Source organism: Penicillium maclennaniae (assembly GCF_028827695.1).
Source record: "Penicillium maclennaniae strain IBT 15551 chromosome Unknown utg000001l:1.0-3280838.0:1.0-3283122.0, whole genome shotgun sequence".
In the NCBI taxonomy this organism is placed as follows: domain Eukaryota; kingdom Fungi; phylum Ascomycota; class Eurotiomycetes; order Eurotiales; family Aspergillaceae; genus Penicillium; species Penicillium maclennaniae.
Genome location: NW_026623213.1, coordinates 2948403 through 2974113, shown reverse-complemented (window position 1 = coordinate 2974113; position 25711 = coordinate 2948403). Strand labels below are relative to the sequence as shown.

Here is a 25711-nt window from a genome sequence, read left to right as displayed (position 1 = left end):
TCGATAAGCAATCCAGGAAAAACTGTAGTCCTCCAACTTCACCAGACATGTCACCAGTCGACTTGGGCCTATTCCGATTGACTGTCGATATGGGCTTGTCAGATCTTACGCTCACCAGGAGCAAGACACGATCCGATGGATGATTATCCCGACAGTGCTCTACACTATGGGCACGTGGGACGAGCTGTCTATCTCCCAGCGACGAAGGAATGGACATTCGCCCGCTCTTTCGCCCGCTGTACCCCCATTTCATATACCGGACTGACACGGACTACAATTTTGCCGGCGCTGAACACCGCCGACCTAAAACCGCGACCCAAAATTTCTCGACAAGCAGACGACCAACTGATTTCGAACGCCCACCCCGAACTTGCAGGACAATGGCCTACTCTTCGCGACCATGCCCTTTCCAAGATAATCATGAATGCAGCCGATCTTTGCGACCCACAGATCTCTTCCATCTTTGCCTTGGGTTATGCTCTAGACCATGCGAGCGATGATTCAACGAGTATACCGGAACCGGTGGCTGTAGCAGCCTCAGTGACTGGCATTGGTCGCGATATCATCTCGTTCCGGTTGATGAAGGATGACCTGGTGGAGATCCAGAATGAGGGGTTTCGACACGATGCTTCTTTACTTATACCATCCATTGGTGATGTGGAGACAACTGAATGGTCGCAGCGAAAAGCCCCGATCCAGCAACTCCGTTTTGCACGAACCGTAGGAAAGAAGGCCACTTGGATGGCTGCTCGATTGAAGACGTCAGTCATGATCTTTCGACCCATTCTTCAGTCTGTGCCCGTGCCCGCGCACATCAACGCTACCGATACGGAGGCTCTCTCTATCTCTTTCCGAAACTCTCGACTCGACGCCAACCCCGTAGTGGAGTTGCTGCAAGACTTTACGGGAGGATTTACCTTAGCTGATGTGACTTTCAATCCGTGGTACTCGAGGATATTCGGCGTCGTTGACATTATGGGCAACTGGTCCGTTTGGGAAATCACAGGGCGGCAGAAGAAGCATGGATCCACCTACGCTCCTAGGAAACTCATGATGGCCTCATTACCGACCTCACCTCCGAGAGAGCCCAAATCTGTGCGTCCAAGACACGACGGCTGGGCATCGATCGAGTGGGTCGCTGATTCCTCGACCGTAGTGGTTTCTGATCGTCGTTCCACTGTGCTTTACGAGATGACCGACGAGTTGACCAGCAAGAGTGTTCGATCTAGCATTGTCGAACTTGGCATGGACAAAAAATCCGAGTGGATTCTGGATTTACAACGAAGCATACAGAATCCGTCTCACTTCTTCATCCTCACAAGCTCCCGACTTCTGTGGTTTGATGTCACAAGAGCGTCGATTTCAAATGGCACGAGGACATCACTATTTCCGTCCCTAACCTGGCGTCATTTTCGAGATCCTGAGGATACAACATTACATATCAGCGATCTCCTGGTTAATGGCGGTGTGTGCCTGAATCCTTTGTTCCAGTTGATTGACCACTGACCGGACTAGATCTGTACATGATTTTATATTCGCGACTCACCGACCTTGTCCAAGGATTTCCATGTCCCATTCTCGAGGGTGGAAAGACAGAACTGGTCTCCGTGCCCGATCCTTTTATTCTCAAGTTTCCCAAAGAAGGGGAACTTTTTCCCGAGAACACGCCCTTGAATTACTCGACAGTCGTGTTTCGACAAGTACACCACACTCCTGCACATGCGACAATGCACCACAATCCCAACATGACGCTAATCAAACTCTTCTGGGCTGATCAACACCTGTCCGTTCATGAAACGCTGTTTAAAGGCCCAGACAATCACCAGAGACAGGCCGGAGAGAAGGCGCTTCGCGAGTCTTTCAGTATATTGCAGACCAAAACGCCTTTTCCACTTGTGAAAAAGGACTATACCGATGAAGTTGGGTTCGATGACGAGGATTTCATTGTGGAGGACTGGGATGAATCTGCAATCTCACGCCTCACTCTTCGTCAATCTGCCTCCGGCGTTTCTGCTATGGACACTTTACACGACCGCACAGAGGATCTCCAATGGACCCTAGATTGGACGTCTGTTTACGCCCGGGCAGTGGATAACGTGACCGTCCTGACAGACACTTTTGACTCAAGAGGGACTCAATTGACCTTGAACGGCATGATTGAAAATTTCATATTGGACCCGAGTAGAAAATTCGATCATTTGAGTGCTAGCAAAACTGTGTATGTCTACTTTATTTGATCTGGTTCACCGTTCGGATGATACTGATACACCCTAGGCTGGAGATAAGCGTTGATCGCCCAATGCTGAACGACATAGACGATGGAGCGGACGATTTCGCTCATCTAGTTACGACTCTTATGTCCAAGAGCTCGGATACACACGTTCCATGGCGCTATATGGTTTTGCCTTTACAGTTCGCAAACACATTCCTGGGTCTGAAGGGCATTTCGCCGGATCCAGGGTTGGATTTCCTGGAGACATACAACCACCTGGTCGACGAATGGGTTGCGCTTCTGCCCCATGGCGAAGAAGGTATACCCGATTTTACACGGGTTTTGAAAGAACGATCTGTTCGGGGCATTGCCCTGGACCTTCTTCTAGCTCGTCTCATTCGTACATCAATACCCAATGCAGATAACATGACCAGCGAGGTCGAATCGACTGATACGCATCGGACTCGGCAGGAGCTCACGCCATCATCACAGGCCCATCGTTTAAAATTGTCATCCTCCCAAATGACATCTACTCAGACGTCGAATGGAAAAGAAAAGACCAAGAAAGTCCCGGCTACAAACTACACAGCTCTCTCTGCATATGCAGTGTTCAAACAGCCCCGTCCAATGCCTCCAAATGTGGCCAACTTGTTATCCCATTGGCAAATGGGCGTCGACCCGGCCACATATGAATGGCAGAAGAGCTCACGACTGCTTGATGCAGATGGGAACCAGACGACGACAAAGAAACCCCGGCAACGGCATCGTAGGAGGAGATCGCAGGCTTTGTCTGCTACTTCTACTGCTACTGCTACCACGAACGCACTTGCACCTGAACCTGAACCTACTTCATCCCTGCCGCCGACTCCGGTCGCACCCATGATCCGTACTTGGGGCAGTCAGCCCGACCACCCACCGATGCCTATTCAAAGCAGCCAGCCCACGGTGGACGATGTGCCCATGACCCAGATGGAACGAGGTCAATTTGGAGCCCGTGAAGTCAAGAAGAGCAGCAAACCCAGGAAAAAGAAGCGAGCTGCTGGTTTCTAGAGAGAACCCTGTGAATAACGGGCGCCTATATAGCCGAACCCGGCCAATTGTGGACTTCACACTGGTGAAAGGAATGAATAAGCATGACAAATGCACTAGACTCAGCCCGTACAATAGATAATCACAGCGCTGTTCGTAACGTTGTGACAAATCCATTTCTCCAATCCCGCCCTTTCTCCACCCGGCAGCCGCGCGGTTCCAACTCTCCAACTTCACTTCGCCATGTCAGACCACCAATACAAGTTTAACGTGTCCATGAGCTGCGGCGGCTGCTCCGGCGCCGTCGAGCGTGTCCTGAAGCGCTTGGAGGGTCAGTAAGCCTGTGTTCTCTGGGTTGTGCTTTGCTAATTGACCCCGCAGGCGTCAAATCCTTCGACGTCAACCTTGAATCCCAGACCGCGCTCGTGACCGCCGAGTCGACCGTCTCTTACGATACTGTGCTGGCCGCGATCAAAAAGACTGGAAAGCAGGTCAACAGCGGCGAGGCCGATGGGCAGACGATGAGTGTCTGAAGCTTCCAGGCGCACGACGGGCCGAAGCCCCGCTTGGGAGGGGTCAACAAAGCTTTTGTTTCTCGCGAGATCAGAGAGGATTAGAAAGAGCTATCCTTATATGATTCATAGACTTGTCTGGAACCAAATCCAAAGCGCAATGTACCTTGGCATATCTTCGCTGATTCGGATCTTTCCTTTCCCTACTTTAAGACAGCTAAGCTAAATGCTACAAGGGCAAACAAGCCTGAAGAGGTGGACGTGCGATGCTCATATGCTTGGGAAATCCCCTAGGCGACACGATCTGTATTGGACGTCCATAAGATGCGGGCATTCGAATAATAGGCAGGAGGGTATCATGGGCAACTGCGCAGAACAAATGCAGAAAATCTCAACAGAAGAAAAAGCAATCCTTTCCACGTCGCAAACTCCTTGACCTTCAATCCACAATGACCACATGTCGTCCGTCCGGAACAGTCTGTTGTTGCGGTTGCTCTTCAACTCGCTGAACGTAAATTGGGCGGTTTTGTTCCGTTACTTGAAACGATCGGGGATCATGAACCCGGCTGTGAAAGGTGTAAGTTTCCAGGCGCATACGATCCAAGGAATGGTGCGCATAGTGAATTGGCTCATCTTGTTGTAGAAAGGGCTTACCGCGTTATGCTCAACCCACTACCAGGGCGTCTTTGGCGAGGAGATCCATGAGGCTGGTGGCTTCCAGGAACAACCTCCGGGCGGCGAGAGAGCTGGTCGTGAGAATTTTTGGCCACTACCTGGGGACTTGGGGGCTGATATTGCTCTGACGAAGCTCGGGCCTGAGACAATGTCATGGTACCATAGTGATCGGGCCTCCTCATCTTGGCGGACCGACTGAGATTCTCTACCGGATGGATGGGCTGAGGCCTCGGATGTTGAATCATGGATCCGACCGGACGAACCTCGCGGGTATCAACGTGACGAACGAAACCATCCGCATACTGCTTGCCGCAGGAGGAACCTCATGAAAGATATGATCCCGATCAGTATAGGGCTTCCAAATAGGGTCGTATGGCTCTTCAAGCGTTGAGGGTTGGGCTCGGTCCAGGCGGGAGCTACGATCAGAATAGTAGATGGGACGAATTTCAGGGCAGGACGCTTCCTGTACAACCCGGATTGTGCGATCGCCTGCAGCATAGCTACCATTTGGTCCAGGAACTGGGGGAGGGCGATTTTTTGTGGCCTGCTGATGAGGATCTATGATACGCATCCGTTCCCTTGGTGGTCTCCCATCCTGGATGACTTGAGCAGCGGCAAGAGGCAACGGTATCTTTTCTGGTGGGAATGCTACAGCCAGAGGCTGCTCCGTCTGCGGGAGATAGTATCGTCGAGAATAAGGTAGATCCTGCGAGCGGTTTTCTGGGACGATCTCCTCACGGCGATATTGACCTCTTGGGCTCAACCCTTGAGAGACTGGAATTCCGTTCGGCAGTATATTCCAGGTATCGGGGCGCGAGTCTGGACGATGGGCATAATGCGCTATGCGCCTTCTCTTGGCAATTGAATCATCGAGACCATCCGGTGGCCCAGTATTTCTATGATGAGAGGAATCCCCCTGGAGGTGGTGGACCGGGGTAACAGAACGAAGCGACATCCTCTTCGTCATCTGCTCTAGTCGACCATCCACAAGCCGCTTTTCCAGAGGCAGGGGGGTTTCGATCGATGGTAAAGCATGGTCTTGTGGAATGGCTCCTGATCTGGATAAGTAAGAAACAGGGAGACCGGGTCGGGATCCAACTTGGGTCTCGCTAATCGGTTGAAGCTCTTTGGGTCCGCTAACAAAGACTGGCGCATTCGCTCTGGTATTGGACGGGTCAGGAAACCTATTAGCTCGAAGTCCGGGATCCGCTCCTGCATGAGAAGTGCTCTGAGAGTAGACGGTGTTCCCGCATGTGCGAGGGTTCCTCTCCATAAGACGGATGTCAGATGGCCCCGGGGCGGTTAGTGAGAGAGGCCTTCCACCAGACCCATATTGAGAATACACTCGCTGGCTTTCCAAAGGTAGTTGTCTTTCCTGTATACCTACATGAATCTTGTCGCTCGGGCTATCCGCTGATGGAACGCTAGGTATTTGTTGTGCTGGGCGGTTGGCCTGCATGGGACCTGGATCGGCTCTGGAGACAAATCCCACGGAATTGGGAGCGATGTCCCATCGCGAAAGTGGGTTTGATGATTCTTGCACATCAGCACATCGCTTCGCATTGCGTGGGCTTTGCTGCTCTGGCGGGCCTTTGCCGAGACGGGCCTGTTCGGCACCCTGTGCCTCGGCGCGGAAACGATGCAAAGCCAGGTTCCACGCTTGATACCTGCTGAAACCTCGACGGTCGATGGTCTTTTTGGCTGGCACCCTGGCCACAAAACGATATCCGGGGGGTGCCTCTTCAGCCAGCTCTTTTGCAAGCTCTTCACTGGAAGGAATTCCGATATTGACCGGTTGGGTTTGAACGTCCTGGAACCGGGCATTATTGGATAGATATTCCACACTCTGATCTCGAGTGTTCGTAGCGGATACCATCTCTTCTTCCGTCTCACTATCGTCATCATCGGAAATGACGATCACTTCACGGAAAACATCCTCCAGAACGGTTTGGCCATTTTCATCATCCCCGCGCCATTGGATGACTTTTTTCAGAGTAGTCTGCTCGACCGCTGCCCTTGCTTCGTGAAAAGACTTCTGCTTCAAAAGACGATCATAGTCAGTGTAGAGATGTCGAATATGCGCAACCACGGCTAATTGCGCTCGGCGCGCCAAGGGTAAACCAGGTGCCGTGCCGACTTTCTGTTGACCCTGAAATAGATATCAGGCATCCCCGATCTTTCAAGTCTTGCCCTTCTGAGCACGCCAAGGAACTTACCTTCTGAAAAGCGGTTTTGATGATCTGGAATAAATCACTTTGAGGAATATTCGGGAACAAATCTTTAATCGCATCTCTCGCCTCCGTGTTGATGGTGAGTTGGGAAGCCTCGGAGTCCGTTTGTGGGGGATGGTCCAGATTGCCAAGGGTGTGAACAGGCACCGCTTTCCCTGTACTTGTGAGATACAAACCCAGTTCTGAGCAGGCGGCTGCAACCACTGTACTCGGAAAGTGAAACCCTATTCGATGGACGTGTTGCGATAGGTTGTGCGTGTTTGCATGCGGAGTTGTCTGCTAGATATAAGTAGCGTTCGGACTGAAGAGCATATTAATCGTCTTACCGAGACCGCATGTATCTGGAGACCTTCTTTTCGGCATTTCTCCTTACATGTGGTGGTGAGAAGTGGATTCCCTGCTGGTATGAAGGTGTAACCACTGGGCGCTCGAGCTTCGAAAGAAATCTAAACCGATCGTCAAGTTTATTTTCCGGATTCAGATGTTCGGTCACACTCACCACAGTTCGGAGTTTCTTCTTCTCCTGGGTGACAGACTCCATGATCACCTTGTGCTTGCGTGCTCTCCTCTGAACGGCCCGACTAGGAGCGCGCCTGGCCGAAGCCGACGCGGCCCTTCTGACAACTCGGGCCATACTGCTCAGGCTCTTGACACGAACCCTATGGGAATCTTTCAACGCATGTTTCTGAGAGCCGGGCTGGGCGCTTGATATTGTAGGCTTGAGGGCGGTCAGTGCATAAATTCACCGGGGGTGAACAGACCGGAGAACCCCACGCGTCTAAGCAAGGGTTGCAGGATGACACGTCTCCCCAATTTATAAAGGAAAGCAAACCCAACAGAGTGATATAAGTTCAGGTGGGGGATGCAGAAAGGATAGAAGTCGCAAGTTGTAAGTTGTAAGTTGCGGCCCAAAGTCACCTGTCCCGATTAGGTTAGCGCTGCCTGAGGCCGCAGATCTTCGAATCAATGATCACGTCGTCTTGGTGCAACCAACATGAGTGCTTCGGGTAGTCTGGCTGACCAGACCGTTGTTCATGCATACCGTCACCTCTATCGACAGGGGCTAAGAACCATCAGATATGCCACTCCCGGCCGCCACGTTCTCCGTTCAACATTGCGGACTTCCTTTCGCTCGACTCCACGCGATGAGTTTGATCCGTTGAAGATCGCCAATACTCTCCGCTTTCTCGAACGTGCCGCTGACGCCACGGGCTTCGAGCATAAGATCGTGAAGAACCTACTATTTGCTAGGTATTGGAAAATGCCCAGTTTTGCTAAAGAGTCACGCACGTAAGTGCCACTACCACAAGTGGAGAAGGTTGTCATTAACTCGTACCGTAGGCTACGGGCTCTGGGAATCGGTAGACTGGAGACCCGATTCCGCAAAATTGCATACCAGCAGTATCATTCGACCCTCGAGCGTCTTAATGAGAGTCTAGGGACATGTCTGAAATGAGAGACCCGCTGCCCGTCCGATTCGTCGCACTATGATCCTGCATTGGGCGCCAGTACTTCCACTTGGGCATAAATACACCATTAGGGCGGGAAACTATCTCCTTGAATGGGATCAGGCCACATAATCTCGCCCAGCTTGGAAGTTCCTCTTCCAACAACCCCCGCCCCCCTTCTTGGGCATTAGGACGTTTGGACACGGTCTGGAACAACGATCTATCCTGAGTCTGTTGTCATCCTCGCATTGTCCTCTCTATCGGGAAAAAAGAATGCATGACGCATCTTCATCAACCCAAATTCGCAGCATGGTGCATTCGCTAGGTTCGAACAGCCCCCGAAAAGGAACTGTGTGGGGAGAGTAATCAGACTCGATGCACGATGCTGCAGGGCTTCGACCTGGGCGCACAACTGGTCGAGAGCGAAATATTCAGAAGACTTCTTAATAATATAAGCTAAGAGTAATCAAGCGCTAGATCCACTCTTCAAGTGTTCATAAATATAGATTCAACCCACACTTCGATACTTTGGTAGTACATCGGTATTCGTCATGTGATGGGCCCGACGTCACATGCCAAATTACCGAATTGCCCAAATGGCCAAACCGCCATCAATCTTCGATCGGTTGGTGAATGCAATGTAATTCACCTTGGCCCTTCATGACCAGCTTCATATTCTCCTTATTGACTGATCTCGGAATTCGCACCAGACCCCGCCCTCCCCACTCTGACCAAGCGGAGACACCTCAACGTCAAACCCACCCGGCAAACAGCGGTCACCCCGATCCTGCTCTTTCAACCATCCAACAAAGTGGTGATTCGCAATCGGTCAGCGGAAATGCAGGATCTTTGCCTGCGCCTCCTTTCTTCACAACCCTACCCAAAGACATGGACGGCCGAGCTTCGGACCCGGAAGGCGTTCGAATAATGCCTGAAGATAGCCCTCTCCCAAGTGACACATTGGCGACCGCTCGGCACACCGCCGACATTGTACGCACGGCTGCTGATGTTGTCGATATAGGGGACCTGGCAAACGTAGAATTTGGACATCGCGAGGTGACGGAGCCACCAACTACCAACCCCCCAGTTAGAAGCGACGGAGCTGGGAGATCACCAAACCCTGCTTTCAACTTGGCGGAATCGAGTCAAATGTCTCTACCCGCTGATGATGGCATGGGTTGGCTCAGAAATAAAATACACGCTATTCGCGAACTTGATCTCAGCAACGACGATAAAGCACGGATGGTTCACGAGCTGATGACAGAAAGTTATAACTCCTGTCGAACTCTTGCCCCGAATCTTGCATCAACGATATCTCCCACGCTTAGCACTCCACGGCCGGTCCAGCTAGAAAGTCCGCCAACCCTACGAAGCAAACTTTTGCAGGATTTAGCTCCGCTGAGCCCGACATTGACGGCATCGATTTCTCAGTATCAGCATCAGTTTACCCTGACTTCGGAGGATTTGCAGCCTACTTATGTTCCGAAGGTGGAGCTTGAGTCTCCAGTGGTTGAAACGGGCGAGGAGACGGGAAAAGAAGATCCAGACACCGAAGAGTTGGAGGAGACGTCTCTTGGTTGTCAGCACTACCATAGGAATGTCAAAATCGAGTGCTTCAGTTGCAAAAGGTGGTACACATGTCGATTTTGCCACGATAAAGTCGAAGACCACCATCTCATTCGCCGAGACATCGAGAACATGCTATGCATGCTATGCGGCCATGCCCAGCCCGCGGCGCATGACTGCAGAAAATGTGGAGAACAGACTGCTCAATATTTTTGTGAGATCTGCAAACTTTGGGACAATGACGGAAATAAAAGCATTTATCATTGTAACGACTGTGGCATTTGCCGGATTGGTCAGGGGCTTGGCAAGGACTTTTTTCACTGCAAGGTAGGGCTTGACTTGTAGGGAAATACCTTCTACGATGCTGACTTTTCAGACATGTTCTGTATGCTTACCCATCTCGATCGAGGATACTCATCGCTGTATCGAAAGGTCCACCCAATGCGACTGTCCCATCTGTGGCGACTATATGTTCGATTCGCCAGAGACTGTGGTTGTGATGCGATGTGGCCACAGTCTTCACCACAAGTGTTTGTCAGAATACTCGAAGACCTCGTTCCGTTGTCCTATCTGCAGCAAGACTATTACCAACATGGAATCGACTTTCAGGAATCTCGATCGCACTATTGAAAGCCAACCTATGCCTGAAGAATTTAAAGACACCAAAGGTTTGATATATTGTAACGATTGCGGTGCAAGGTCAGCTGTCAAGTATCATTGGTTGGGGTTGAAGTGTGATTTGTGAGTATCTACGACAAACGGGATGAATGAAGAGGCTAACATTCATGCAGGTGTGAATCTTATAATACTGCTCAACTGAGAGTTTTGCAAGGTGATATTTCCGAAGCGCTTGAAGAGGAAAACGTCAGGAATCTCCCACATCGGCCACGGTCGTCGTCCCTGAATGTGACTGGAGATGCAACGGCATCATTGGCATCGTTGCATCTTAGTGCTAGCCAGGTGACCCAGTCCCAACTCAGTGTCCCAGGAGCCGCCGGATCCGATCGACAATTTGTGTCCTACAATATGACTCACGGACGTGCCATTTCACCTGTGGTTAGCAACTACTTCGGTCTACCGACTGAACGCGAGTCAGAGAAACCATCCTCCATGCCCTTTTTTGGGGGTGCATCTCAAGATAATTCCGGGGGTGATTATGGTGCATTGAACTTTTTGAGCAAGAAGCTCCGAGATCGCTATGGATTCCTTGCAGGTGAGACGGCACTCACCGAAGGCACGTCCGAAGCTGAAGATGAAGACGACGATGCGGGTTCTGGTAATTCTTCGGAGTTGGAAGAGGAGGATGGTGGGGAGGATGGTGAGGAGGAGGAAGACGAAGGAGCTGAGCACATCGATATTTTTGGTCATCGATAATCATGGCGCCATATCAGCCTCCAAGAAGGAATTGGGCGCATACGGTAGATCTACCTGCTTCCTTTGGGCCGTTTGCCCATTCGAACAATGCCGCAGTCTATTCTCATCGCGCATCGGGTCTCGCTCAGGATCTTGAGCTACAAGGTTGAGACTCGTATGCAATTGGAAGGCGATGCAACTTGAACTGCAGTATAGACTTGCCCCAAGGTTCTCGGGGGAGGAATCCAGAAACCCTCGATAACCAAGCTGATGACACCAGGCTTGATTCTCCAGCTTATATGCTCTTTCCATTAATTGTGGAACGGCACCACAACAGCGCAGCATTGATCGAGGGCAAAATCGTGCATTGCGGCAGACATTGGATTCTGGTCACCTTTTGATCGCATTCACCTCGTGCGGTATGGATTCCGTTTGGCATTGCAATAGAAGCCTGCTTTTATTGGCATGGCACTCGCATATTTCAAATTTGAACCCGCATTATCTAGCATCACGACTGAAATGAACTGCTTCTGAATCATTCTCCATAATTTCCCTAAAACATGGTGCCAAAGCTGCATCAATGGTAACTGGTGGGTCAGACTATCGATGTTTGTGGAACCGACGAGCCCTGCCTGGGTAAGTCTTCCACATGGGCTATTGGGGTCTTTTGTCCCTTTTCGACATTGGCCATTGCCTCTAGTTTCTCGGAGCCACCTTCACACTCGCCCGCCTCGACATGATCCAAGCCACCGAATATCTTTTCCATTCGCTCCAGTGAGATACCCTTTGTTTCAGGGAGAATGAGGTAAACTGAGATCTAGACATTTGAAATTAAAGACAAGGCCCGTTCTGGGGTGCAGAGGGAATTTGACTTACCCCAGCCATTACATTCAGCCCAAACAATAGCCAATAGCTGTGGCCTCCAACTTTGTCGTTGAACGAGGGCCAAGATTGGGTGAGCAGGATGAGCCAGCAAGTTTGGCCAAGCATCGAAAGACCAAAGCCCTAGAAAGGATGGGCATATCAGTAAGTAGTTCCCTTTTCTCGTAATTAGCTCCAATTTACCTTGTCTCGAACATGCTGCGGAAATATTTCGGATACTACCGCGGCCGCGATGGGGCCATTAGACCAGCAATAGGTCAACCCCACAACGAAGAGCATGGCAACTTCGACTACAGCGGCAGCTTTGTTTCCATTGGAAGGGAAGGCCGTGGTGAGACAAGACATGATCAATAGCGCCAGTGACTGAATAGCGAATCCAGCCATCAATAGGCCTCGCCGACCAAATTTTTCCACAGTGAAAGTGTTGACCAAGACAATCAACAATTGCAGGACAGATTGAATGCCGTTGATTGACAAAGCTTGTGAGCCAGCGTCCCATCCGAGACTCTGATAAATGAGAGTGGCGTACATCGTAAGCGCGGCAATACCACCGCACTTGAATTCTGTCAGAATCTCCAGAAGATGCACATTAGATGTCTGGTTATGACCTACCTGCTGAAGACCTGCTGCATAGAATCCATATGCAAGGCGCTTACGCATACTTTTATCCTTGAAAAGTCCAATATAGCCGGGATTGTACCGTCGACGGAACTCGTACGATGCCACTAATTCGTGGAACTCGGTACGAATCCGTTCATCAGTCGGTACCCCAGACCTAAGTCGGCTCAACATCTGTAGAGATCGTTCAGGTGTCTCTGGGTACTTTTCCAGCAAGAAGCGGGGGCTTTCGGGATACCAAAATGAGACAGCAATAAAGGCCAGGCCGATCGGAATCTGAACAACATTTGAGACTCTCCATGCGATGTTGTAGGGAGACTTGTGGAAAGACATCCCATAGCCAGCCCAAAAAGCAATCAAAGTACCCAGTTGATAACCAAATTGGGATACCGTGCCTACGAAACTGCCTCTCAGCTTTGTGGGGGCGCATTCGGCGACGTATAGATTCGTGGCGATATAGACACAGCCAAAGCCTAGGCCACTGATGCACAAGACCAATCAGAACTGTCAGGAAAACTCAAGTAGTCATAAGATGGAAGAACTCACGTCAAGAGCCGACCTAGAATCAAGACACCAAAGTTATTTGGAACAACCTCAACCACACTGCATAGATGTTAGCCCTGGCCGAGCTTTTGCAATGGCACCTCCGTACACTCCAATGATCATAATACAGATCGAGAGACGTAACGCCCAGAGGCGACCTAGCCATCCAGCTAGAGAGCCTCCCAGCCAAAGCTGGGCCAGTCCTATATTTCTATTAGGGGTGAATCAAATTGAAGTCAAATTCTTCCCTGGACATCACATACCAGTCATAGCCCAGGGGATCGTCGCAACCAGGCCGGACCTGTTAGCAGTAATTCCATAGTATGCGATGAATTGTTTGTCCGCTAGAATGACCGTCATGATGCCAGCATCGTATCCATTGAAACAGGTAGAAAACACCATGCCATAGAGCAACATTGCCGCATAGCTGTACGTTCGGTTCAGACACGGTTCTTGGCCATCCAAGTGACAGTGTACTTACCGGTCATCCTTGGGAAGGAACTTCTCCAGAGAGTCATCTTGAGTCAGAGGCGGAATCAATGGACTTGGTCTTTGAAGGGCACATGGGGGGTGGACCCGCGATATTGCTCACAGGTCTCTACATATACACATGGCGAAACCTGAGGTATCGGGACCCCACATAGCAGACGTTCCGAGTATGTGGAGCGCATGATTCTCGAAGTCTCGGAGCTGCGCCAGTGCACTTGTAGGTTATGTGGGGGTACGAGGAGTTCCCAGTGCTTAACGGCAACCTTACTCTCCGGCGTAACCCTCACCCCCCGCCGGAGGGTCTCCGCCGGAGTCAAGCCCTTCATCCCGCTCGGAGCTCAGTCCCAGCGGAGCCCATCCACAGACTATCATGATGCTCGCTATATGGGCCACAGGGTCGCTCCATCTCCGATCCGGCTACCGAAGAGGGGCTTCCCGATGCCCTCGGTACTTATAAGGGACAATGGTGTTCCGGGTCGTACTCGGTTCATTCATCTCGAAGTCTCATGTGAATTTCAGCCCGAGAAGAAAACATGGATTATCCACAGGAAAGCTTCGTTGCAACAACTTTCAAGCCGGAGTCTTTTTGGGCACGTCGTCGCGAGGTCGTTCGAGCCCGAACGCTTCGGCACCAGCTTCAGATGCTGAAACGAACGGGTCGATATGACGCATTCAAGCTCAAATGGCATCCGTGCTATTCGGATCCCCCCACGATCTATCCCATACCCAATCACCAATTCTGGGACTCCGACGTGGCAAAATGGATTGAGGGCGCTTGTTATTTGCTAGTAGATCGCTATGAGGCAGAGATTGACCTGGCCGTCCAAGAACTGGTTCAGATGATTCGTGAGGCCCAGTATCCAGACGGTTATCTGAATATTCACTATTCTGTAGTCGAGCCGGGGAAGCGCTTTACCAATCTGAGAGATATGCACGAATTGTATGTTTTGCGATGAAATGCCTCCCCCGAGGACAAAGACCAACCATGCTTTTTCTACTTCAGGTACAATGCAGGTCATCTGATTGAAGGGGCACTCGCTCATCGGCTCTACTACAAGAATGACGAGATGATGAGTCCCATTCTCAAATACGTCGATCTACTTTCAGCTACTTTGGGTGACCAGGAAGACCAGATCCCCGGCTATCCCGGTCACCCGGAGATTGAACTCGCACTTTTACGTCTTCACAAGGTGACAAGTGATCCAAAGCATCTAAGACTGGCCCAGTTTTTCGTTGAGGAGCGAGGAAATGGAAGTGGAGGGAAAGAAAAAAGACACTACTACGATGTTGAAGCAGAGGCCAGAGGGGAAAGCGAGCATGACCTACCCATGTACTATCCTGCTGCAAGAAGCTATTGGTATGAACAGTCCCCTCGCCTGTATAAGGCTATTCTGACCATGAAGCCAGGTATCAACAAGCCCATCTACCGATCGCGGACCAGAGGACCGTTGAGGGACATTCAGTGCGAGCGATGTACCTTCTCACTGCAGTTGCCGACCTAGTTCGAATCAGACACCCTGAGAGTAGCTTCGGTGCTAAGTACTTGTCTGCTCTGCATCGATTATGGTCAAACATGGTCGAGAAGAAGTCCTATGTGACCGGTGGCATTGGAGCCATGAAACAATGGGAAGGCTTTGGTATCGATTACTTTCTACCCCATAGTACAGACGAGGGGGGCTGCTATGCAGAGACCTGTGCAGCAATTGGTGTTATGATGCTTGCCGAACGCTTGCTACAGGTATGCACCGGAGATCGCTAGGACTAACTTTCTATCTATGGCTAATGAAACATCTTTAGGTGGAACTAAGTGGCCACTATGCAGATATCATGGAACTTTGCTTATACAATGCAATTTTGACTGGCATGAGTCTGGATGGAAAGGCATTCACATATGTGAATCAGTTGGCTTCTTCTTGTCAGGATCTTTCAGAGCGACACGAGTGGTTTGAATGTGCTTGCTGTCCACCGAATGTTACTCGAACCTTAGGCTTTCTTGGGGGTTATATCTGGAGCCATACGGTGAGGGACAATATTGCCGTGGTGAATGTGCATATGTACACTTCGGCTACTCTTGCTCTTCAGGTCGGCGGTTCGAAAGTTGAAATAACACAGAAAACGCACTGGCCGTGGGATGGCGATGTAGAATTTGATATACGTGCAGATCACCCACCACTAGACATTCAGCTACGATTGCGGATTCCTGGATGGGTGAAAGCATGGGAGGTTAGACTCACGTTACCTGCTGATCCTTCAGTGCTGACTTGGATTGAGTCAGATTACACCCCGCCCTGACCAACTTCATATACGAGATGGATATCTCTACCTCGGTGCAGAGTGGTTACAAAATAATCCAAATTTCCGCTTCTCTTGTCCAATGCAGCCACGACTAGTTCGGCCTCATCCTTTGACCCTACAGCCAGTGGTATATATCATGCGCGGGCCCATAGTGTATTGTGTGGAGGATGTCGATCATCCATGGGAGGTAAATCATTTCAAGGTAATCAAATCAGGGCATCAATGAGACCGTGTCTGTGCGAAGACTGATTGATGAGACAGATGACGATCTTCAATCCCGAGTCTAATTTACGGGAAGAAACTCGGGCTCAACCAGACCAGCACGTGGCTATAGTTGCGGAAAAAGGTGCGGCAGGTAACCTCGACACGTCATTTTGGAATGGCCAAATTACAGCTGAGACCAGAGATGCGATCAAAGGGGAGATGAGGGACTTGCACTTCATCCCTTACTACCTGCGCGCCAATCGAGGAGGTCGAGGTCAGATGAGAGTTGGGTTACGGCTTCTTTAGCTTCGCAACACCCTAAGTGAGTGTGAGACGGGGCTGTATTCATTGGTAAGGGAATGATCAGATCAATGAACTTGGTGTTATGAGATCCTTCACACCCTTTTTATCTGAAGATTGCTCAAACATATAAATTTCAAGGCTTGACGGGAATTCCACCTGCGGCACACGGATAATATGCAATCATATTGACCAATCATGACCGATTAACAGTGAGATTGAAATATATTCCAAGATATACAATAAATATACAAGGAAGCCAAGATCCGACCGCGCCCGATGGACCGGGTCACACTCGAACAGGATTGGTTAGTAAACAATAGGTCTACGTCATGGCACATAGTATCACCGGATTCGGCTTCGTAAATAATGAAACAGCATCTGCGCCAATCTGAAACAAGTTCGGAACAACGTACATACCGCGGACAAGCATGTTTGCCAATTACATGTGCAACTCCCACCTGATCTCACCCCGATGCGGATTAGCTGAGCCGCGTTGAGGAATAGCTCTGTGCTTCGGCCCTCAAATTCCATCCGTACATGGTTTTCGGTTCTATATACGTGTAAGATAGGGGTCCTCGCCTGTCGGATCTTGGTGTCAAAAGCTAAACTTGTTGGTCGGTCAGCATGTTGGAAAACAAAAAAAATTGGGTGGGAAGGAAGGAACGGAAAAAAGAAATTGCACACTACCGGAGTCGAACCGGTGCTCTCTTGATTGCTACCCAGGTAGTTCCTGAATACAAGTCAAGCGCCTTACCACTTGGCCAAGCGTGCTGGTTGTGGATACTCACAAACAATTTCGTTTCATATACAACAACGCTTCTGTCTAAAATCATCGAAACCACGCTTTCGAACGCAAACAGTAGTAAGCGGCTTTGTGCCCGGTACTAGGCCTTCATATAGCTTCTGAATCCTTCGTGACATCTGATTCTGATTTTCTCATCAAGAGGTTCTCCTCTTCAAGGCTCGTCCCAGAAGTCCATACGAACTACCCCACCGCGTTGCTCACCCCCTGCACTCAGGTGCAGCGTGCTCTTGCCTTGACGATGATGCGCCGCAACTCTGACATCGAGATCCAGCTGCCTGATGCTGGTCCCACTCCCCTATCCCCAAACTCCGTAACCGAATCGGACGTGGAAATGTTATCCGAAGAGTCGGCACCGCCGCTGACTCTTCCACCACACATCGCAGCTCGCTTCTACCGTCGCAACAGCAAGGTGAGGCGCTCCTCCGTGGCCTCTTCGCGGCGGAGCTCGGTTTCTTCGCTGCATTCACAACACTCAAATGCTTCCTCGAACGGATCGCCGAGTGCGGACCAAGTCGCCCAGCACCTCCGCCGCACCTCCATACTTGAAAGCCGTAAAGCGAGGCTGGCCGACCGAGCGTTGCACGCCGAGAAGGTGAGGTTACGCGCTGCTCTCGCAAAGGCCGCTACCAGAAACCTACACAGCGAGGAGAGAGCTTTAGCTGCCCAGCAAGCTCGCGAACGTCTTCTGGCGGACATCACCGCCAAGTGCGAAGATCAGGTCAAACGGGCCAAGAAGAAGGCCGAGGACCAGCGAGAGAAACAAGCTGCAGAGTATGCGCGCTTGCGGCTGGAAATGGCAGAGAAGCTTGCAGAAGCTGAGAAACGGCGGACACTCTACCAGCAGAGCCAACGGCGGCAGCGTACCAGCAGCCTTCCGGTTGCCGAAGAAAAGAAAATGGCGCGAGCGGTCACGAAATCGTTGACTCAAGACGGAGCGGCTCGAAAAATCCAGCGCGTCTGGAGAACCCATCATGCGAAGGGCGTGATGCAGGAATTCCGGGCACTCAGCCTGTCGATTGACCGAGTTCGGGAGATGTCGTTTGAAGAAGTCGGAGCTCTTCTTTCCGACCGGAAGGCTCTCGATACTACGACAAAGGTACTTCGGCTCTGCGGGCTGCAGGACATGGAGGGAGGGGCGCTGGGTGAACGTGGTGCGGTGCGCACGTTCCTTAGCAGCTATCTCATCGTCACCCATCCAGCCGAGGTCTTGAGTGGTGATGGCGAGCAGGAACAGGACTTGATTGCTAAGGCACGTGAAGTGCTGGTCGCCTTTGAGCAAGTCGCTGCGCTACTCTCATCGGGCTGCTGCTCGCCAACCGTGATCACTGCAGACCTTCAAAACCTTTGTGAATCCTACAATGTGTTCTTCTCAGCGTTCCATGCGTGGAAATCTCACGATTCGACCGTCCTTATTGAGATCATGCTTGCTCAATTTGTTGAGTTGGAACTTATTTGGCAGACTGTCAAGGGTGATACAGCCGGCGGTGTCGCAGAGGATTACCGACAGGGCATACGTCAGAACCAAATACTACTTCTCGCCAGGCTCAAGCGGCTTGCAGGCTCTGATCGTGCTATGCAAATGATCCGAGACTCCCTGAAGAAGGCAAAGAAAGAAAAGAAGCGCTCTACCTCTAAGCAGGCCATTCCTCGGTGCGCCGAGGCAGCACCCTCATCGGGGAGTGTTTTGACAGAGAGTGTCACATCCCCCATTAGTGAGTCATTCAGCAATGTTGATATTGCCGTTCTCCAGGAATTGGATAAGCAACGAGTTTCTCCGCATGAGCGGTTCACCAAGATCCTCACGGCTCTCCCCGAGAACCGTGTCTTGGTACATGAGCTTTTGCTCAATAAAGAATATAAGATTGAAGAAGCATTATACACAGAGCCACGCAGACAAATTATGGAGAATATGTGTCATCAGATGAGGCGAGATGTTGAGGCCGGACAGGGCACAGGGTGGACTGTTGCCATGGCCACTGTGATCCAAGATCGCCTTCTGCGCTCGTTGCAACCTGGAAATTCCCTGTACGTGCTTATCAGTGAGGTTCTTGACCCGAAGCTGGTTGAGAACCAATGTAAAGCCGGGTCATTTTCTTATGAGAATTTCTTCGACTTTATGAACACTATTTTGCCTCGACTTTGTGCACCATACCGTGATCCAGTGGTCAAAGCCTTTGCCGAAGACAGTTCTGGCGATGCTATCGATCGTTTGGCGAGGCTGATGAGCATGATTGATTTGCTTTCGCTGGATCACACGAATTTCATGATCCAAATCGCGGCTCCGCAGCTGATTCAAGAGGCTCCCGGGTATGAACGGCGGATATTCGACCAGGGTGTCTCTGATGGAACTATCGATTTAAGCAAGTCCCGACGTTTCTGGCGAGTTCATCGTAAGTCTATTGCCGATGATATGAAGAAGCGAGACCCGGAAAATATCCATGGGGAGCCTCGACCGCCCGCCATGCGAGTGTATGCGCACGGGCTCGCTGATCTTGTGCTCAGTAACGCTACCGTGTCCGAGGATTTGATTCCCGAGACACCAGGCCTGGATACCTCTCGACTGGAGCGCCTGCATGCCCAAGCATTTCGCATTGTGGCAACAGCTTCTATCTTGTTGACGGCCAAAAATCTCCTGAAGCGGGATGCACGGTCGCAGTGGAAGCAAGAGGCGGATCGTATTCTATCACTGGACTTTTGTGAGATCAGCGCGGAACGGGTGCAGTCCATTCTTCAGTCGACACATCCCATGCCGCCTAATGCTAGCGCACAACTCGCAGCTACTATTCGACGAGTGCTTGCTCCGGTCGCCACAGCAAGTGTTGTGGCCGCACCTGGGGCCTCGGTCCAAGTCACAATCGAGAGATCGGAAGCTACCCCGGATTCCTCAGGTAGCGGTCCATCCGCACCCAGCTTCTCCGACCCTGTGGCGAAGCTGATCCTATCGCGTCTGCGGAGTCACGTTCTGTCTCGTCTCAGCGCCTCGAGTGCCTCGGAGAGAGTACGCGCGACGACAACCGCAAGCCAGAGCCTGGCAGGAGCAGGCATGCCCGAGTTTGTCAATGAAGTCGGACATTTCGTGGACGAATTAGAGAAGATTAGAGAGGTGGATTGGCTCTGCCATGGAGCAGTTCACGAGCGTCTTTATGAAGAAGGCGCCCCCTCATAGTAATGGCGTTTCCATGGGGCATATATAATATCATAGTGTGGTCACAGTGATTGTGGTTTTGGAGGGTTGGGCTTTTCATCTTTTGGCGCAGAATGTTTGACTTCGGGATACGATCAAGGCAGATTGGCAGGACTGGGCATCGCTACTTGTATATAAGACCAGGAGTAATCCTAGCTGTGAGGCAACGTTCTTGACTTGAAATTGATAATCACTATCTAATCGCTGGTAACCCCACATTCACTCCCAAAAATTCCCCCCTGTCACCAACCTCCGACCTCCATTACCCCCTCATAATGGCCGAGCCACACATTTCCCTCATATCCGACCTCACACCTCCCTCGCTAGAGCGGACATGGCTTACGGCGCCACACCCAACACTCCCAATTGTCGCGACTTGTAGCTCCGATAAGACCGTGCGGGTGTACTCACTCACCAACTTCAAGCTCCTATCAACCATCACCGGCGGCCACAAACGCAGCGTGCGAACATGCGCCTGGAAACCACACGTACAAGGCGAGAGCGTACTCGCGACAGGCAGCTTCGACGCCACAGTTGGAATTTGGCGACGATGGGACAGCTACGGGACCAACGGAGCTATCAATGGTGACGAACAAGATGTGACCGGACCCAACGCTGACGAGGACGAAGAATGGCGGTTTGCCGTTCTGCTAGATGGACACGACAGCGAAGTCAAGTCTGTTTCTTGGTCACCGTCAGGGATGTTGCTTGCCACATGTGCACGCGACAAGTCGATTTGGATCTGGGAAGACCTGGATGATGGGGACAACAATTTTGAGACGGTCGCGGTGATGCAGGAGCATGGTGGTGATGTGAAATGTGTGGCTTGGCACCCTGTTGAAGAATGTCTCGCGAGTGGTGGATACGACGACACGATTCGGCTGTGGCGGGAGGATCTGGATGATTGGGGCCAGGTCGCGTGTATCAAGAAGCACGAAGGGACAGTCTGGTTCCTTGACTGGGAAGGACCCGAGACCGTGCCGGCGTCAGAGTCGAGCGATCTGCAGAGCCAATGGCGCGAGCAAAGAGCTCTTTCCGGGCCACGACTGGTTTCCTGCTCTGACGACCGCACTGTTCGAGTCTGGCGCCGCCTGCCTAAGGAGAGCTCACAACCGGGAATGAGCTCGTCAGCAGCCACTGGGATTCCGAGCATTATTCGGCCCTCAGGTACCGATGAGACGTGGGAGGAGGACGCACTGCTTCCCCATGCACATGAGCTGGCCATCTACGCTGTTGCGTGGAGCAGAAAGACTGGACTTATCGCATCTGTCGGGGCCGATGGCCGCATTGTGGTATATGAAGAACGACTTTTGGTGCCATCCCCCGGTGCAGATGCCATGGAGACCGAGCCTTCTACGAGGCCTGCTTTGAAGACAGAATGGGTGATTCTTGCCGTCTTTGACGGAGCACATGGTATCTATGAGATGAACCACGTGGCTTGGGCGAACCGGGCGGATCGTGGATCAGAGGGTGCGCAAGAAGAGATCTTGGTGACGACTGCAGATGATGGCAGCGTCAAGGTGTGGACGCTGCAGCGATGAGCCACCAATGCATTGGAAACAGAGGCATGAGTCTTTTGTTCTTCCGCCGAAGAAAAAGAATTCACATGTAGACATGAGAAGATGATCCGTCGCAAGTTGACCCTGCCTATGAATGTACATATCAAATTCATTTCATTACGGGGTCGAGGAGATTGTATTGAATGACATCCAAGATGTTTAGTCTATCGAAAATCAGACGGTACGCCTAGTGCTGTACAGATGCACATATAAAATCACGAAGAAGTAGAGGAATACAAAAACCGAGACACCGCACTCAACACACGCTGCTCATATCATGATCGGTGTCCCTCATTCGGCTGGGGCAAGCCTTCATCATCATCACTGACATCACCGACTGCGTAATTTTCCCGATCCATACCCGGGGAATGGAGATCATCCAACTCGGCTTCATCAAAGTCGCCAGCTTCAATGTCGTTGGCCGTACGCTTGTTGTGGAGCCGATCGAGACTTGAACCGCTCATGTCGTTCATCTCGTTGCCACCAACACCGCGGTAACCTCTATGGGCACGGCGACTACGCCAGATGAAGAAGCCCCAGATAAGAACCCCAATGATAACCACAACGAGAATGGCCTCACCAGACTTGGTGTAGGCGTTCATCTCGGTCTCCTTCATCTTCTGTTGCTGCTCCTGCTCTCCGGCGGTGCTGTTGGGGTAGCCGCCGACCGATGTCTGAGGCAGCTTCTCGCCATCGATGCGAGAATCGGCGGGACGACCTCCGATGCTGGCGATGTCAACGTTCATGAATCTGTCAAGCATATCACGAGTCTGGCGGGGTTGATCGAAGGGAACCATGTGGCTGGAGTTATAGAAAAGGACGTAGGTCAGATTGCGAGCGTATTGATAGATACCAGCCGGCTCGCCCTCGAAGGTCCAGTCGTGACGGGGAGCCCAGACACCTGGCGAAGTCTCGAAGCCAGTGCCACCATGCCACTTCATGTTGTGGATCAAATTTTCCGTTCCAATGTGGTTGCAAATCCAGTCCTTTGCACCGCTGAACAGGAGAACATTGATACCGGATTCAATGAGGTCAGGAAGTAGCTGGACAGATGGCTGGGAATTCTTCGCCCTGAAAGCGCCGCTCACGAGACCGGAGCATTCCTCCCAGCCAGACATTTTCGCCGGGTTGATGTTCAAAGCCTTCACTACATCATCCCGACGGAGATAAGGTCTGATATACTCCAGGTCCGGGGGCCAGTTCATGCCACACGCCGGGCTGGTGTCTTTCAGCCGAACGTCATACATGTTGTAGCACATACCGTCCTTCGTGGTGAGTGTCAGAGCTTGCTGGAAGACATTCTCACATTCCTGGACGTTGATTTTGTTCTTGGAGCCTGGAGTTTCCAGCTTCGACAAGCATACGGAGTTCAAGGCCTCAAGATTGCGGAATGTTTGGGTGTCTTCTTTGATTAGACCTTCCTTTTGCGCGAATTCGAAATTAGAGGCATATTGATCGGCAGGTGAAATCCAACCATTGCCGATTAATAGGCCCTTCAGCGGCCATTTACTCTTTCCATTCGCGACGGCTGCCTTGTTGCGTTCCTGGATGGCCTTCGCGATGTATGGAATATGCTGGCCAGCGTACGACTCACCTGCGATGTAGATCTGTGATGTGTCAGAAGCCAAGCTCTCCCGAAAATACCTCCGCGCATCGAAATACGTACATCATCTCTTTCATACTCGGGGAACATGTCGAAAAATTTGTCCAAGAAGATCATAAAGTGGGCCGACATCTCATCCAACTCGTGCAGATAGCTATCGGTATTGGCATAACTGAAGCCAGTGCCGACAGGCTGATCGACAAAGAGTAAATTGGCGAATTCATCCCAAGAGCCCTTGTTGTATTCCAAAGTCTCTTCGTCCTTGACTCGATAGGGGCCAACCTCCATCAGCGCGCCATCCATCGAGCTGCATCCTGGTCCACCATTGAGCCAAATCACAGTTCGCTGTCGGTTTGCGATGTGCTGGTTCTGGAAGTGCCAGAAGAAGAGGTTGCCGTTGCTCGCAGGGTCGACTTCTATGTGTCTATACAGATTGTCCTGATGAGTCGCCGATCGCGTGATTGCAAAAGATTGGCTTACCCAGCATGCATCTTCAAGAGAGGTCCATCCGGAACTCCAGGCAGGTCGTGCACATAGTAATCGGCAGCTGAGCTGGCCATGGATAGCACCGGGCTCAGCGCCAGAGAAAGGGCCCATGACAGTATGGCGAAGGCGCTGCCCCTCTTCGAACGAGCGAGGGAGGGCATAGTGATTATTTTACAAGGTCGGCAGTATAGAGCTCATGGATATCGTAAGGGAATAGCTCGTCGACCGTGTGAAGATAGGTCCGCGCGGACTGAGCACAGCCTAGGCGGTCATCGAACCCGGAGACGGATATGCAAGGAGTTCGCACACGGGAAGAGGAAGTGGGCGAAAAGCTGGTATCAAGAGAATGCTGCGCCCTGTTGAAGAAGTGGACGGGGAAATGCGACGTAGCTTGGTCAAGTAGGTCAAAGAAGCGGAACGAGCGGAGACCAGAGTCCAGGAGATGCTGGCGTGGCCTCGGGCGCGGCGTTACGGCGTACGGTCTGGATCATCGTATTACATGTAATTTACAAGATTACCCACTTTGATCGGGTGATAATGACATACGAATACTTCACCAAACCTTCGACTTACGGCTCGAATGCCCCGTTGCCCGATTCAGCGGTCTATAGATGCGCCACGATTCACGGCCCTTTCGAGCTCAAGAGGGTTTTCTTGGCTTGCCTTCGTCTAAAATTTGTTCAGTCATAGTTCCCTATTCATTTCATACTGCTGGAGCCTCCTTTCAAAGTCAAACCGAGCAACAATGCTGAAACCGGCGTTGGGAGGTGGTTATCCCTGACGGTGGCTTTTTGGGGGGGTTCCAATTAGAAAAGATCATCGACTGCCTTGTCGGCGTCGTTCTTAATCAGATCCACCATCCCCTGAAGACTGGTTAGCGCTAACCCTAGGGCGAAAGGGGAGACCCGAACCTTGGGCATGATCGGCTCGCCTTGGGCATCCTTCACGTAGCGGAACGGCATTTCAGTCCGCTCGTGCTCGTTAATCAGAATTTCCGGGTAGTCGACATAGTCAATCTTCTCGAGAGGAACTGCATCGTATTAGGTAGGAGTTCAAGCATTGTTCCATCGCTTGAGTCTGTCTTACTCTTCTCATGCACAACCATACGAGTAACTCGCACAGCGGTGTCGGTAGTCATCTGCTTGGGGCCCAATCGGCGACCAGTGTAGCCCTTTTTCCTCAATTCCGAGGTGCGATCTGGATCCCATTAGTGATGATTCAATCCAGATTGATCATGGTGGACAGACCCCGAGGCGGATCATCACCTGCATCCCTAAGTTAGCTCAATGTCAAGCTCTAGAGTGAAGATTTCCTACCTAGAATGCCCCCGAAGAGAAACACGTCAAAGGTGTCGCCATCCTCCGGGCTCAATTCGACCTGAGCCGAAGGATCCAGCAGGCAGACCTTGTCCTTCGGATAGGTCTCCTCGACGCTGCGCTGCTCGACCTCGAAGCCCTCCGTGGCGACCAGTTCCGCGGGCAGATTTGCGCTTAGTTCAGCGGGCACCGAACTCAGCAGAAATCGAGCTCCCAGGGCATGAGATTCGCGAGCGATACAGGCATACTCGAGTGTCGACCACTGTCCCAATTCGGGATCCAGGTGCTCGACCACAAAGGCCCTTTTGTCCGTCATGGCGGGGTTGCAAAAAAAAATCAGGCGGGACGACGCAATGGGAACCTAATTGTGGAATGTGAATGTGCGGATGCGGCGACCT

The 25711-nt window shown here is 51.4% G+C and overlaps 11 protein-coding genes across 11 annotated transcripts; 7 read left to right on the top strand and 4 right to left on the bottom strand.

Moving 5' to 3' along the window:
• Positions 1-135: 135 nt before the first annotated feature.
• N7477_001150 (uncharacterized protein) lies at positions 136-3262 on the top strand (the record flags this gene model as incomplete). Its single annotated transcript, XM_056962813.1, has 3 exons — positions 136-1465; positions 1516-2218; positions 2275-3262. The coding sequence occupies 3 exons, from the start codon at positions 136-138 to the stop codon at positions 3260-3262; spliced, it is 3021 nt and encodes a 1006-aa protein (XP_056827816.1).
• Positions 3263-3484: 222 nt separating this feature from the next.
• N7477_001149 (copper metallochaperone ATX1) lies at positions 3485-3774 on the top strand (the record flags this gene model as incomplete). Its single annotated transcript, XM_056962812.1, has 2 exons — positions 3485-3572; positions 3623-3774. 2 exons carry the CDS (start codon positions 3485-3487, stop codon positions 3772-3774), a joined length of 240 nt encoding a protein of 79 aa, XP_056827815.1.
• Positions 3775-4192: 418 nt separating this feature from the next.
• Positions 4193-7377, bottom strand: N7477_001148 (DUF2293 domain-containing protein; the record flags this gene model as incomplete). The annotated part of the gene is made up of 5 exons (XM_056962811.1): positions 4193-4319; positions 4692-6577; positions 6645-6935; positions 6986-7105; positions 7159-7377. Coding segments are annotated over 5 exons (2643 nt in total), but the record flags the coding sequence as incomplete, so codon positions are not given.
• A 276-nt stretch (positions 7378-7653) lies between these two features.
• N7477_001147 (uncharacterized protein) lies at positions 7654-8115 on the top strand (the record flags this gene model as incomplete). The annotated part of the gene is made up of 2 exons (XM_056962810.1): positions 7654-7949; positions 8001-8115. 2 exons carry the CDS (start codon positions 7654-7656, stop codon positions 8113-8115), a joined length of 411 nt encoding a protein of 136 aa, XP_056827813.1.
• Positions 8116-8767: 652 nt separating this feature from the next.
• N7477_001146 (RING finger and CHY zinc finger domain-containing protein) lies at positions 8768-11047 on the top strand (the record flags this gene model as incomplete). The annotated part of the gene is made up of 3 exons (XM_056962809.1): positions 8768-10000; positions 10050-10407; positions 10497-11047. The coding sequence occupies 3 exons, from the start codon at positions 8768-8770 to the stop codon at positions 11045-11047; spliced, it is 2142 nt and encodes a 713-aa protein (XP_056827812.1).
• Positions 11048-11621: 574 nt separating this feature from the next.
• Positions 11622-13930, bottom strand: N7477_001145 (uncharacterized protein; the record flags this gene model as incomplete). Its single annotated transcript, XM_056962808.1, has 9 exons — positions 11622-11843; positions 11903-12031; positions 12092-13007; positions 13073-13129; positions 13179-13272; positions 13333-13496; positions 13551-13587; positions 13678-13772; positions 13827-13930. 9 exons carry the CDS (start codon positions 13928-13930, stop codon positions 11622-11624), a joined length of 1818 nt encoding a protein of 605 aa, XP_056827811.1.
• Positions 13783-15850, top strand: N7477_001144 (glycoside hydrolase family 127 protein; the record flags this gene model as incomplete). Its single annotated transcript, XM_056962807.1, has 6 exons — positions 13783-13899; positions 13954-14005; positions 14078-14498; positions 14562-14915; positions 14966-15296; positions 15356-15850. The coding sequence occupies 6 exons, from the start codon at positions 13783-13785 to the stop codon at positions 15848-15850; spliced, it is 1770 nt and encodes a 589-aa protein (XP_056827810.1).
• Positions 15851-17403: 1553 nt separating this feature from the next.
• Positions 17404-20331, top strand: N7477_001143 (IQ calmodulin-binding motif domain protein; the record flags this gene model as incomplete). The annotated part of the gene is made up of 1 exon (XM_056962806.1): positions 17404-20331. The coding sequence occupies one exon, from the start codon at positions 17404-17406 to the stop codon at positions 20329-20331; it is 2928 nt and encodes a 975-aa protein (XP_056827809.1).
• Positions 20332-20624: 293 nt separating this feature from the next.
• Positions 20625-21890, top strand: cia1 (iron-sulfur cluster assembly protein CIA1; the record flags this gene model as incomplete). The annotated part of the gene is made up of 1 exon (XM_056962805.1): positions 20625-21890. The coding sequence occupies one exon, from the start codon at positions 20625-20627 to the stop codon at positions 21888-21890; it is 1266 nt and encodes a 421-aa protein (XP_056827808.1).
• Positions 21891-22183: 293 nt separating this feature from the next.
• kexA (serine-type carboxypeptidase kexA) lies at positions 22184-24158 on the bottom strand (the record flags this gene model as incomplete). Its single annotated transcript, XM_056962804.1, has 3 exons — positions 22184-23515; positions 23575-23935; positions 23992-24158. 3 exons carry the CDS (start codon positions 24156-24158, stop codon positions 22184-22186), a joined length of 1860 nt encoding a protein of 619 aa, XP_056827807.1.
• A 645-nt stretch (positions 24159-24803) lies between these two features.
• On the bottom strand, positions 24804-25629 carry N7477_001140 (SAM-dependent methyltransferase; the record flags this gene model as incomplete). Its single annotated transcript, XM_056962803.1, has 4 exons — positions 24804-25027; positions 25084-25194; positions 25245-25262; positions 25314-25629. The coding sequence occupies 4 exons, from the start codon at positions 25627-25629 to the stop codon at positions 24804-24806; spliced, it is 669 nt and encodes a 222-aa protein (XP_056827806.1).
• Positions 25630-25711: the final 82 nt, after the last annotated feature.